The sequence below is a fragment of the Gastrolobium bilobum genome, unplaced genomic scaffold (assembly GCF_033153095.1).
Source record: "Gastrolobium bilobum isolate Gb01-03AN ecotype WA unplaced genomic scaffold, APGP_CSIRO_Gbil_v1 utg65333, whole genome shotgun sequence".
Lineage (NCBI taxonomy): Eukaryota > Viridiplantae > Streptophyta > Magnoliopsida > Fabales > Fabaceae > Gastrolobium > Gastrolobium bilobum.
This window is the reverse complement of record NW_026895673.1, coordinates 80,146-93,063: the sequence shown is the minus strand read 5'-3', so window position 1 is coordinate 93,063 and position 12,918 is coordinate 80,146. Positions and strand designations below refer to the sequence as shown.

The 12,918-nt window shown below is 36.6% G+C and overlaps 1 protein-coding gene across 1 annotated transcript; it reads right to left on the bottom strand.

Annotated features, from left to right (window-relative positions):
- Window positions 1-1,795: 1,795 nt before the first annotated feature.
- On the bottom strand, window positions 1,796-3,170 carry LOC133289085 (HVA22-like protein e). The gene is made up of 5 exons (XM_061486950.1): window positions 2,958-3,170; window positions 2,791-2,817; window positions 2,582-2,704; window positions 2,245-2,482; window positions 1,796-2,116 (listed from the first exon to the last, which is right to left on the bottom strand). Exons 1-5 carry the CDS (start codon window positions 3,002-3,004, stop codon window positions 2,087-2,089), a joined length of 465 nt encoding a protein of 154 aa, XP_061342934.1. The 5' UTR covers window positions 3,005-3,170; the 3' UTR covers window positions 1,796-2,086.
- Window positions 3,171-12,918: the final 9,748 nt, after the last annotated feature.

Here is a 12,918-nt window from a genome sequence, read left to right as displayed (position 1 = left end):
AGGGGAGGGAAGAAGTTTAGGATTTTAGGGTTTCTTAAACCCTCATAGGCTTTGGAACTTAACATTAAGGAAGAAGCCCAACAATTTTTATAATTTAAAATTATTTTATATATTATTTATTATAAACTTTGTAATATGAAATTTACGTGATTAGAAATAATCATAACAACAAATTAATAGAATTATATTATTCTAAAATCATTTAATACTTGATTGGTATATTTCATATTAATGTAATATATTACAAAAAAATTTACATACATATATATTGATCTTAATACATGTAAAAAAGTTATTGAAGAGCAAAAAAAGGTTATTGACGACTGTAACTAAACCATAGTTATTAATTGATTTAACATGGTGGTGGCAAAACGGGTTGGCCTGTCCCGACCCGCTGCCAACCCGCCAAAAGTGGGTAGGCCGGCCCCGCACCGCCTCTTGAATTTGAGTTGAAAACCCCAATCCGCCCCTTTTTTGACGGATTGGCTGGTCAACCCGCTTAAAAAATAAAAAATAATTAAAAATAAAAATAAATTATATTTTATTAACATTATAATATTACTTATTTTCATATCACATTCTTCTTAATTTTTTTTCAATCTTAAGTCTAAATGTATGCTAATATTTAGTCAGATGTTCTTTATAAACTTGTTTTTATCTCCATACATAAATTACCTTTATCATAAATAAAGTTTTTCTTCTATATTTTTTCTAGAGAGTACTAAGATAACAAAAAATTGGATATCACAAAAATTTAAAAACAAATAAAACATTACCTTATGGTAAAAGTAATAATTTTTGACCGGCCAGGCCAATTCGCCCCAACCTGCCGCCAACCCGTTTTGACGCACAACCCAACGGGACGGGTTGAAGCGGGTTGGTGGGTTGAAATATGTAACACAACCCGTCTTGTTTTGGCGGGTTGACGAGTTGACCCGTCGAGTTCAACGCATATTGCCACCTCTAATTTAACATGTATATCCAAAAATTCAAACAAAATTGTTTTATTAAATGATTAATATTTTAATTCATTTAAAAAATATTATATACGCAAATGTTTAATACTTTTTGATATAAAAAAAAAATTAGATAAAAAAAGCATGACGTGTGTCGGATAACTCCAATATCAATCAACAATTTTATTAAAAAATATTTTACAAATTTTTTTTGTTAGTGTAAAATGAATTTTATTTTATTTTCGCAAAAGTAAGGTGATCAACTTTCCCTAAAATCCTTGCGCATACTTGACTCAACTCATAATTAAATTTAGTTTGTCATTTTAAAGAAAACAAATTTATGTTATTTTAAGCAAAATTACTGTGTTTTGATAACATTTTATCTTCTCTCTTTTCCACAATACTTTCTTTCTCTCTCATTTACAAAATTTGGAAGAGAAAATATAAAAAATTATTAATATACACCAAAATACAATAATTTCACTTAAAATGATTCAAATTTATATCTTTTTTCCCATAAATTTAATTAGTTAAATTTTTTTTAGTAAGTAAAAGTTAAAGTTTAGATTAAGAAAAAATTCCAAATCCCATTGAAGCCCACTAGAGTTGATTGATAACATGCCGTGCGAAATTCTTCAACTCTACAAACTACAAAGTGCCCAAAACACAAAGTTTGGATTCCAAGTGAACGAGGCCTGATTTTAGTGAGATATTGTTTTCCCTCAAAAGAATAAATAAGGAGTTCGATTTTTCATAGGCCACCTTATAACACTTTTTCATTCTCCATCCTCTCACCGACTAAAAATAAAATAAAATTTTGAGACCAGAAAATAAAAGAGAGAATAAAAATACTGAGATTTGACTTTTGAGATACATCCTGAGAAAGGAATTTGGTTTTACTTTCGTGTTGGGCTAAGTTGAAATTACAGCACGTAAGTGAAAGGTGACTCAAAAAAGAAATCACTTTACATACACGATATGAGAAAGTGATGCAACAAGAGGGTGGATACAATCATACAAATGGGAGACATGAGGGCAAATTCAAAAGCGAAACACACATATTACATATAACCAAATTAGAAGTGGAGATGTTACAAAGACCAAAGATCACCACCGTCCTTCCCAACAATTCAATACGCCTCCTGATCCCCCAGCTGTTCCTGCACCGTCATAAGCAAAATCACAATCACAATTTCCATTACAATTTGATAAATCTAAACCCCATCTAAGTAATTTTCATTTCAATTTAATCAAATTTAAAGAATTATAAGTTAATTAATTAGCTCACTTTGTTGGGTATGATAAAATCAACGAACTTCTTCTTGGCCTTGCCTCCATTGGGTGACTTTTTGTCGTGTAATTGCTTGTTATGGTCCTTGTGGTGGACCTGATGGTGCTCCCTCTCCGTTACATATTTCCTTATGTGCTCTCTCACGAACCTTTCATACAAGTAAGCAGCACCTTTGAACTGCGGCAAAACCAGCCATGCTACCACCAATAGCTTCACATCGTACCAAATAGGTACCCTGCTAATTTCCTATTTATATTAATATTCTAGGTACGGATCTAAATTTCCATATATTTTTTCATTAATTGATTTTAATTCAATATAAATTCAAACTAACCACTCTAAAATGGGTTGAAGAACCATTTCCGCAAGGGTCAGGAACGAATAGATGATCCAATATGCTAGCCATTGCTCATCATCCAATTTGGATGGGCTCTCTATCGCTACCACCGATGCATACCTATAATAGCAATAATAATATAATAGAAATTATTATGAACAAGGGTAGAAAAATAATAAAATGTTGGGGTTAGTTTTGATACTTACAAAGGGTACAATAACGTCAAAATCGGCCTGCAAAGAAATTATACAACCAAGATGTGAATTAGTAGTTCAAGATATAGATACATATTTGAATGAATTATAGGGATCAGAATCGAAATATAATATAACGTAATCTTTGAACATAGAGGAGGTTGTAGAAGAATGCATACCCAGCTAGGGAATGAAGCTGTGTGATCAAAGTCCAAAACTTGGCCATATGGTTGTTTGTTTCTGTGAGTGAATCTATTTGTCCCTTGTTATGAAACGAAGAATTAAGCTGAAGAAACTTAAGAGAAACCGGTTGAAAAAGTAAAGTAACGTAACTAACGTTGATTGGGGCGTTTGGCCTCAACTACCAATGTGAAAAGTGAAGTGAGTTAACGTTATAGAGCCTGTAAAAGAAAGCCATGTTGCAAGGGTCGCTTATAATGTTTGAGGATTGTGATTAGATGATAGAGAGAGAAAGAGAGAGAGTGCCACGTGGTAAGAGAGGAGCAAGTATCGGATTCTGCCTTAAACGTGTCATGCTTAATTTAGCACCGTCCAGATAAGATATCATCTCATCTCATCTCATTTTGTTTGTTTTAATTAAGAATCGGAGGTTCTTTGCCCAAAGCACAAGCCACGTGTGCACACTCTTTAATGCATGCAAGTTGGTGGTGACGCGTGTCGATTAATGTGCATGCTGGATCCTGCTGATGTGATGGCTGATACAGAATCTCAATGGTGAGGTTTTGTATCTCTTTGTAGTAGTTTGGTTTAGTGGATTGAAAAGGTGGACAAACCACATATATGATGGCACTTGCACTTGCTATGTTGTGCAAATTAAAATGCACTTGCACTTGCACTTGCACTTGCTATGGTTTAGTATTGATAAAGCTGAAAAATACTCACTAATTAAGAGTTATGACTGAATCTGACTCTAATGGGCCTTTGCCTCCGAAAGCCTATGCCACGTGATAATTCTGGATCTATTTTTAATGTATGTGCGACGTGATAGCGTATGATGATTATATAAGGGAATCAATAAAATTTGTTATACTTGAATGTAATTAAATTAGCTTTAAAACTTGAAATTAAAATAACTAATTTTTATTACGAGTGCGAGTAAAATACTTTTTATTTCCTCCACGAGGCATTAAAATTTTTAATTCAATTATGCAGGAAATGTAAAATTTTTAAATGTCTGATGGTATTGCGATTTTATTATTTAACTGAATAAAGCTGCATAATAAAAATTAACCACTGTCACTGCAAGTTTTAATATCAACTTAATTATATTTAATTATTATACCTTAAAGAGGTGCTGCTAGCTGCTAAGTAACCTATTTTATTATTATTATCATTATTATTATTATTATTATTATTATTATTATTATTATTATTCTGTAATAAACGAGAGAAGCCACGTTGACTGGCGGCTCTCAAAGGCGCAGACCGTTGAAAACAGACCCAGACAAATAAATAATTATAAAACTGGACCAGTCTACATTCATCAATGAGCCTAGAATATTTAACCACAGGCTTTGAACTTCGAATAAGCCCATGCATTTGAAGTGGAGTCGCAATCCTTTCATCAAAGTCCAGTTTATCGGACCCATGAAATCCATGGACGTTAAGGTCACTGCCTTGGGCTAATTCTAATTTAATTATCTACCTTTTTTTCTTCCTTGTCTTGCTTTGGGGAATACCTTTTTTGTTCTTTTCACCTTCCTCTGGACGAGAAAAAGTGACCGGAATATTATTGAACCCTTTTATTTTTTCCTTTCAAAATCTTTTCATATTGAATTTTTTATTTTTTTGAGAGAAGATACTTGCAAAAATTATGTGAGTAATATAAATTAATATGATACGAGTGAGATACAAGAAGTAGGAGTTGGACCATTGGCTGAAACAAGAATTGAGGCCCAACAAGGAGAAGAGGAGAATAACAATGCAACAGATGACATCATTGCTAGAAGGAGAGCTAGAAGGGTGATAAGAAAACCCAAGAGGTTCACATGTACTGAGGTGTAATTGGTTGTAGGTCAAAGATAGTCAAAGGAGACCATGTTAGTTAGTAGTTAGTGTCACCCACATTGGGTCAGAAACAAAACATGTATAAATAGGAGTCCTTGTAACTAAGATGGGTTGTTGAATAAACTTTTCTCTGAATAAAGATTGTTTTCTTTTCTCATCTCTTTCTCTCGAATTCCTTTCTTTCTTCCCTGTTCGAATATGTATCTCGGATAGGTTCAACCTATCAATTGGCGCTTCCATTGAGTTTTGAACATGGCTCCGGAAACTAGATCACGATCCTTTGATGACAGATTGGATCACACACAAGCAGAAATTGAGGTTTTGAAGGAACAAATGACAAAGAAATTTCAGGAAATCGCATGCAAGCTAGATGCCATTTTTTATAACCACAGAGAACACACGGCGACCTTAGGTACAACATCTAATCACTCTAATCTGAAAGATAACCAAGCAGCACGTAATGTACGTCTCAAAGTACCGAAGTTTGATGGGTCATGTGATCCTCAGGGTTGGATCTTCAAGATAGAACAATTTTTTAAATTTTACAACATTGATGAAGATCAGAAGCTTCGGATTGCTCCAATCTATTTTGATTGAAAAGCTCTGGCCTGGTATCAATGGCTACGCAAGAACACCAATATTGCATCCTGGGAATCTTTTCTACAAGCACTTCAAGTACGATTTGGTCCATCAGAATTAGAAGACTACCAAGGACAGTTATCCAAGCTCATGCAAAAAGGATCTGTTCTGGAATATCAAGAGGAATTTGAGACGCTTTCAAATAAGGTACATGGTTTATCTGAATCCTTCTTACTTAGTTGCTTTGTATCAGAATTGAAACCAGTAATTCAACAAGAAGTGGCTTCATTTCGTCCATCGACAATGACTAGAGCCATATCCTTAGCTAAGATTCAAGAAGTAAAACTGTCACTCAAAGAGGTACCACCTAAACCGTACTCTCCATACCCACCTAAATTGCACTCTCCATACCCACCTTTGCTACCAACTCCAAAAACCTCACCAAATCAATTCAATCCTAAAACCACTACCACTGTTAATACTACTCATCAACCGAAACCATGTACCCAGAAACTAACCCAAAGCCAAATACAAGAACGTAGAGACAAAAATCTTTGTTTTACATGTGGTGAAAAATATTTCTTTGGCCATAAATGTAAAGCCTTTGTCCATATTCTGATTGTTTCAGACTAAGAGATTTCTCTTTGTTCTTCTGATATCACAACAGAAGATCCAAACCCCAATGTTTGCCTTGAAACTGATTGCAGTGAATCAGTAACACCATAAATTAGCCTCCATGCATTATCTGGGATTATGGTACCTCAAACACTACGCTTCATTAGTTATATTGGCAAATCAAAAATGAGCTTGCTAGTTTCTGGTGGCAGCACTCATAATTTTTTACAACCAAAGGTAGTATCAGCCCTCAATTTGCCTATGTCTTCTGATCAGCAATTTGATGTCATGGTTGGAAATGGCCAAATCCTCAAATGTGAAGGCTTTTGCTAAGCTGTACCTGTTCAAATACAACGACACATCTTCTTAGTGGATTTTTATGTTATCCCAATTCAAGGGGCAGACATGGTGTTAGGAGTTCAATGGCTCCAAATTCTGGGACCAGTGGTGCTAGACTATGGCAAACTAACCATGGAGTTGCATGGGCAGGAGAGACAATCAAACTGCAAGGAGATAAACATGTAGGTCCTATATCCTTAAATCAATTTCGAAAGTTACAGCACAGAGGACAGGTAGCTTCTCTGTTTCAACTAACATTGTTGGATTCGGTTAGATCAGAATCACCTTGTGATAATTGTCCTGAAGTTCAACTCATACTCTCAGATTTTGAAGAGTTATTCAATGAACCAAAGGAAATTCCACCTCATAGAGTATTGGATCATGAGATTCATTTACAACCACAGGCTTCTCCAATTAATGTGAGGCCATATAGATACCCTAACTATCAAAAGACTGAAATTGAAAAGCAAGTCCAATAGATGCTTGATTCTGGATTCATAAGGCTAAGCACCAGTCCTTTTTCCTCTCCAGTGCTATTAGTTAAAAAAAAAAGATGGGACTTGGAGATTTTGCATTGACTATAGAGCCTTAAATAACATCACCATCAAGGATCGCTTCCCTATTCCAACAACAGATGAGTTGATGGATGAGTTAGGTGGTTCACAATACTTTTCAAAGCTGGATTTGCGAGCTGGTTATCACCAAATCCGTGTTCACCTTGCTGATGTGCACAAGACAACCTTTCGAACTCATCAAGGTCACTATGAGTTCTTGATAATGCCTTTTGCCTTAACCAATGCTCCATCCACATTTCAAGCAACCATGAACCTGATTTTGCAGCCTTATCTTCGCAAATTCATGGCTATATTCTTTGATGATATACTAGTATACAGTCCAACATTTGAAATACACCTGCAGCAACTTAGGATTGTCCTAACTACTCTACAGCAGCACAAGTTCTTCATCAAAAGGAGTAAATGTTCTTTTGCAAAAAAGGAGGTGGACTATCTAGGCCATGTTGTATCAGAAGAGGGAATAAGGATGGACCCTAACAAAATACAAGTCATGCTGGATTGGCCTACTCCAAAGAACCTTAAAGAACTAAGAGGTTTTTTAGGATTAACAAGCTACTACCGACGATTCATTTGTAATTATGCAGCCATTGCAACATCCCTCACTGAATTATTGAAACAAGATTCATTTCTTTGCAGTGCTGCAGCTCAAAAGGCTTTTGAAAATCTCAAGGTTGCAATGACAACTGCACCTGTACTGATTCTGCCTGATTTCAATCAAGAATTCACCGTAGAAACTGATGCATCTGACTTGGCAGTGGGTGCAGTTCTTCTCCAACAGGAACACCCTATATCGTATTTCAGCAAAAAGCTAGCATTGAGGATGCAAAGGCTTCTGCCTACGTTAGAGAGCTTTATGCAATTACAGAAGCAGTGAAAAAGTGGAGACAATATTTGTTAGGTAGGAGATTCACTAAAAGAACTGACCAAAAAAGCTTGAGGAGTCTTTTAGATCAGGTGATTCAAACACCTGAGCAACAATATTATTTGACCAAGCTATTGGGTTTTGAATATTCCATTGTTTACAAGCCAAGGAAAGAAAACCAGGTCGTGGATGCTTTATCTAGATATCTTGTCCTCATGTCACTGATGGCAGCAACAACAATACAGGTTGAACTATTGGAAACACTAAGAAGAGAGAATCAGTCTTCAACCTTTTTTCAGCAAATTTATAAGAACATTGAAGATGATCCTAGTAATAATGCAAAGTATAAATTACATGAAGGACTGTTATTTTATAACGGAAAGCTATTATTGGATCCTTCATCTCCATTAATTCAGCAAGTTTTACAAGAGAATCACTCAACCTTCATGAGTGGACATACATGAATACAAAAGGCAATGTCCAGAGTATCTGCTAGTTTCACTTGACCCAAGTGGAGAGATTCTGTCAAAGCCTTTGTTAGTTCCTGTATGGTATGCCAGCAAGTTAAATATCAGGCACAAGCACCTGCTAGGTTGTTACAACCAATTCCCATTCCCAGAAGAATATGGGAAGATTTGTCAATGGATTTCATAGTGGGCCTACCAGTTTCACATGGCTTTACTACTATTTTTGTAGTTGTGGATCTCTTATCCAAACAGGCTCATTTTGGCCCACTGCCCCAGCAGTACACAACATCTAAAGTGGCAAATCTTTTTGCAATTATGGTCTGTAAACTTCATGGTCTTCCAAGATCAATCATCACAGACAGAGACTTAATTTTCCTCAGCAGGTTCTGGGTGGAATTATTTGAGCAAAGTGGAACATATCTAAGGAGAACTACAACCTACCATCCTCAATCCGATGGTCAATCTGAAGTTGTTAATCGATTTCTAGAAGAATACTTGAGATGCTTTGTTGCAGATTTTCCTAAAAGGTGGTCAAAGATTTTACATTGGGCTGAGTATTGTTATAATACATCTTACCATTCTTCAGTAGGAATGACACCCTTCAAGGCAGTCTTTGGTCGAGACCCTCCTTCTATCCTAGATTATGTTTCATCTTCTGCAAGTTTGGAGGAAGTAGATACTACTCTAACAGATAGACAAATTATTTTACAGCAGTTGCGAGAGAATTTAATCAGAGCTCAGCAATCTATGAATGATAGAGCAGATCACAAAAGAAGAGATGTTCAATTCAAGGTTGGAGAATTGGTTTGGGTTCACCTACAACCCTATAGACAGTCATCAGTGGCAGAGAGAATGAGTAACAAACTATCCAGAAGATACTTTGGACCATTTGCCATAGCAAAAAGGATTGGTCAGGTTGCTTACAAGCTGGAGCTACCACCTAATGCGAAGATACACCACACATTTCATGTTTCTCTCCTCAAACTATACAAAGGAGCCAACAATGTAGCACCTTTTCCCTTGCCTGAGATGTTTACTAATGGCATGCCTATAATGGAACCAAAAGACATTGTAGACAGCAGAATAAGTGACTCGGAAGATCAACAACAGATAGATATTAAAGTGATATGGAGTGGAATGCCACATGAAGTAGAGACTTGGGAAGAATTACAAGAGTTTAGAAGACAATATCCAAATTTTAACCTTGAGGACAAGGTTATTCTTAATGGGGTGGGTATTGATACGAGTGAAATACAAGAAGTAGGAGTTGGGCCATTGGCTGAAACAGGAATTGAGGCCCAACAAGAGGAAGATGAGAATAACAATGCAACAAATGACAACATTGCTGGAAGGAAAGCTAGAAGGGTGATAAGAAAACCCAAGAGGTTCACATGTACTGAGGTGTAATTGGTTGTGGGTCAAAGATAGTCAAAGGAGACCATGTTAGTTAGTAGTTAGTGTCACCCACATTGGGTCAGAAACAGAACATGTATAAATAGGAGTCCTTGTAACTAAGATGGGTTGTTGAATAAACTTTTCTCTGAATAAAGATTGTTTTCTTTTCTCATCTCTTTCTCTCGAATTGCTTTCTCTCTTCCCTGTTCGAATCTGTATCTCGGATAGGTTTAACCTATCATAATACAAGCATTATTATTCTTTTTAAGTTTTTTAGTGCACACCTTGCATTTGAATCTTCACACCATGTGGACCAATATAGATTACAGACAACCCAAGTTATAGTGTCTTGCAACGTATATTATATGCATTTATTATCAAGACCCGGGTTTAATCTTTAGGTGTGTGTTTTCAAGTATTTTACATAAAATTACTAAAAAACGATTCAATTATAAATTAATGTCAGCTTAATACCGTTGAACCCAATTTATAAGCAGTTCACCAATTCTTGGTTGAATCAGTTGGACCAGCTGGTATGATCTGATCCGATTTTAATAAAATTGGAGGAACAATTTTCTCACAATATAAGTTGTTCATGTTTATATAGATCATATGACTTACCAGGACTTGTGGCCAAATTCATGTTAATCCTTGCCTGATTTAGTATATTTTTTAAAAATGGTGGCAAAGTGTGGAACCATTCCGAGCCGAGAAATTATTTACGGTAAAGCCCTTTTCAAATGGGTGTTTTCAGGATTCAAACATTTCTCACTTTATTAATAAGGGTACATCCTTGGACCTAGCCAATAACCCAAAGGCCAACCCACTTTGGGTTGATTTAGTATACTAAAATAAACTTAGGTAAAAAAAAATTGTATTTAAAAAATAGATCATATGTTTATTTTATTAGGTTTGACCTATAAACCTATGAGTCACTTTGTATCATATAATTTATTTTAAATAAAGTAAAATAAATTAATAATAATAATAATATTATTATTAATTAATCTTAAATAATAAATAATACTTTTTACTTTTTATTAATAGACATAGAAAGCGTAATAAATTTAAACAGACTGATAAGTCAAGTCATATTTTTTTATTTTTTAAAATAAATCAATATTCAAACCTATAATTTATTCTAGGTTGGATAATATGGCAATAGATTAGGTTAAACTCAAAATAAACTTCACAAACACATCTCTTGTGAACTTGATTTAATATAGTTATGGATATATACCATATCCTAACTACCTATCCAAGAATCTAATAAAGGATAATGATCATATTATCTTAAGAATATTAAACAATAAAGCTACTCAGGATAGAGTCCTTATCTCAACAGAAAGAAAGTTGAATCCTAATACAACTTGGAGATCTACACAAACCCAAGAGATAAACCTTATAAATAAGAGGCTAAAGACCTCATGTACACACTTTTGAACCTAATTACTATTACTGCCAGCACTGTGCACACACCCACATCTTGGCTATAAGCATATTGTTTGTGCGCAATGATTGGGATACTGGCTATAAGCCAACCAAGGTACCTATCTATAGGGTATCTTTGAGCGCATACCATACGATATAGCAATACGGTCTTCTAGGACCTAACATTGGCGCCGTCTGTGGGGAACGTAAATTTTGATTCCCATTCCACGATGACAAACACTCGTTCGACGTCCAGCAACGCTCAACCCCAACCGCCGCACCAGTCTGCCTTAGGATATCTCCAGTCGATTTCAGATCCGATTTTGGTGAAGGTGCAGGTCGGAGAGGTTGGCACAGAGAAACCACCCTTCGTGACCCAGGGCAACCCTGCGGCAAAATCTGCACATCCACCTCCGCAGAATGATCAGCCCAGAGGTGAGGATCACGTGGTCAATACTGCCATGAACGCAATCCTTCAAAGGATGCAAGAGATGGAGAACAGGTTCCTGGCTCAACAAAGGCTGAATGCAAGAGGATGTAGGCATTGGAAGCCGAGCTGTGAAACCAAAACACTGAAGGCCGAGCTGGAGGAGCATGCCAAGCTGGAACTGAAGGGCCGGAACGCCGAAATCCGGCAGCTGAAAATGTCCGAGATCCTCACCACGAAAACCAGCATGAAGGCAGAGGACAGGGCAACAACCAAGGATATAACTATCTCCATGATGAAGAGGCTAATGATAGCCTGTTTACTGAGAGGCTCATGAACTTGGCAATTCCGCCAAGATTCAAAAGTGCCAAGATACCCCCTATGAAAGAAGTCAGGATCCAGACACCCATTTGGAGGCATTCGAGACCGAGATGCTGTTCAACAGGATAACTGAACCTATTAATGCCAGAATTTTTGCTATGACTTTGACAGGTCAGGCAATGACGTGGATAAATAGGCTTCCTAAGAACTCAATTGATTCATTTGAGGACCTGGCTCGAACTTCTGCCTTAACTTCGCCACTAGTAAAGCTCATCCCATGCCGGCCTATGCTCTAGGAAGAATCCGGCAAAGGGAGAATAAATCACTGCGAAAGTACCTCAATTGATTTAAGAAAGCAGCCCTTTAAGTACGAAACCTAACTGAGCCAGTCCACCTGCATTTGATCATCTCGGGATTGGATGGCGAGTCTCCACTCGCCAAATCCATTTATAAGAAACCGGTCAATGACTTGGAGGAATTTCGACGAAGGTCGAATAAATATATCGATGTCGAAGACATGCAGAAGGCTTATGGCGAATCCAGGGGTCGGAGCCCGAATCGCCGGAGTCCAAGCAAGAAATATAAGGACAGAGATCAGCGAGGATCAAAGAAGGGATCTGACTCTCATAACAAGAGGTCAGATGAGCGCCCTCTGAGAACTAAATATGAAAATTATGCACCATTGAACATGTCCAGATCCAGGATATGAAAAGAAGTGGCTCAAACCGAGATGCGTAATGTCGAAAGGCCTCGGCCAATCAAAAGCAAGGGTGGTTTGGATAGAAAAAAATATTGTGATTTTCATGACCAGAATGGCCACACAACAGATGATTGTTGGGATCTCCGAGATGCCATTGAGAAGCACATTAGAGAAGAAAAACTGAAGCAATACCTCATCCGAACTCAGGGCAAGAAAAATAACAAGCGAAGGCAGAGAAGCCAGAGCAAGAGTACTAAGTCCATTGCTGATTATTCCCTCTTTGTTCGTCATATTTCTGATTCGTTCACAACACTGTTGATTTATGTAGACGATGTAGTACTTGCTGGCAATGATGCAAATGAAATTCAGCGTGTCAAAACTACACTCCATAGCCAATTCAA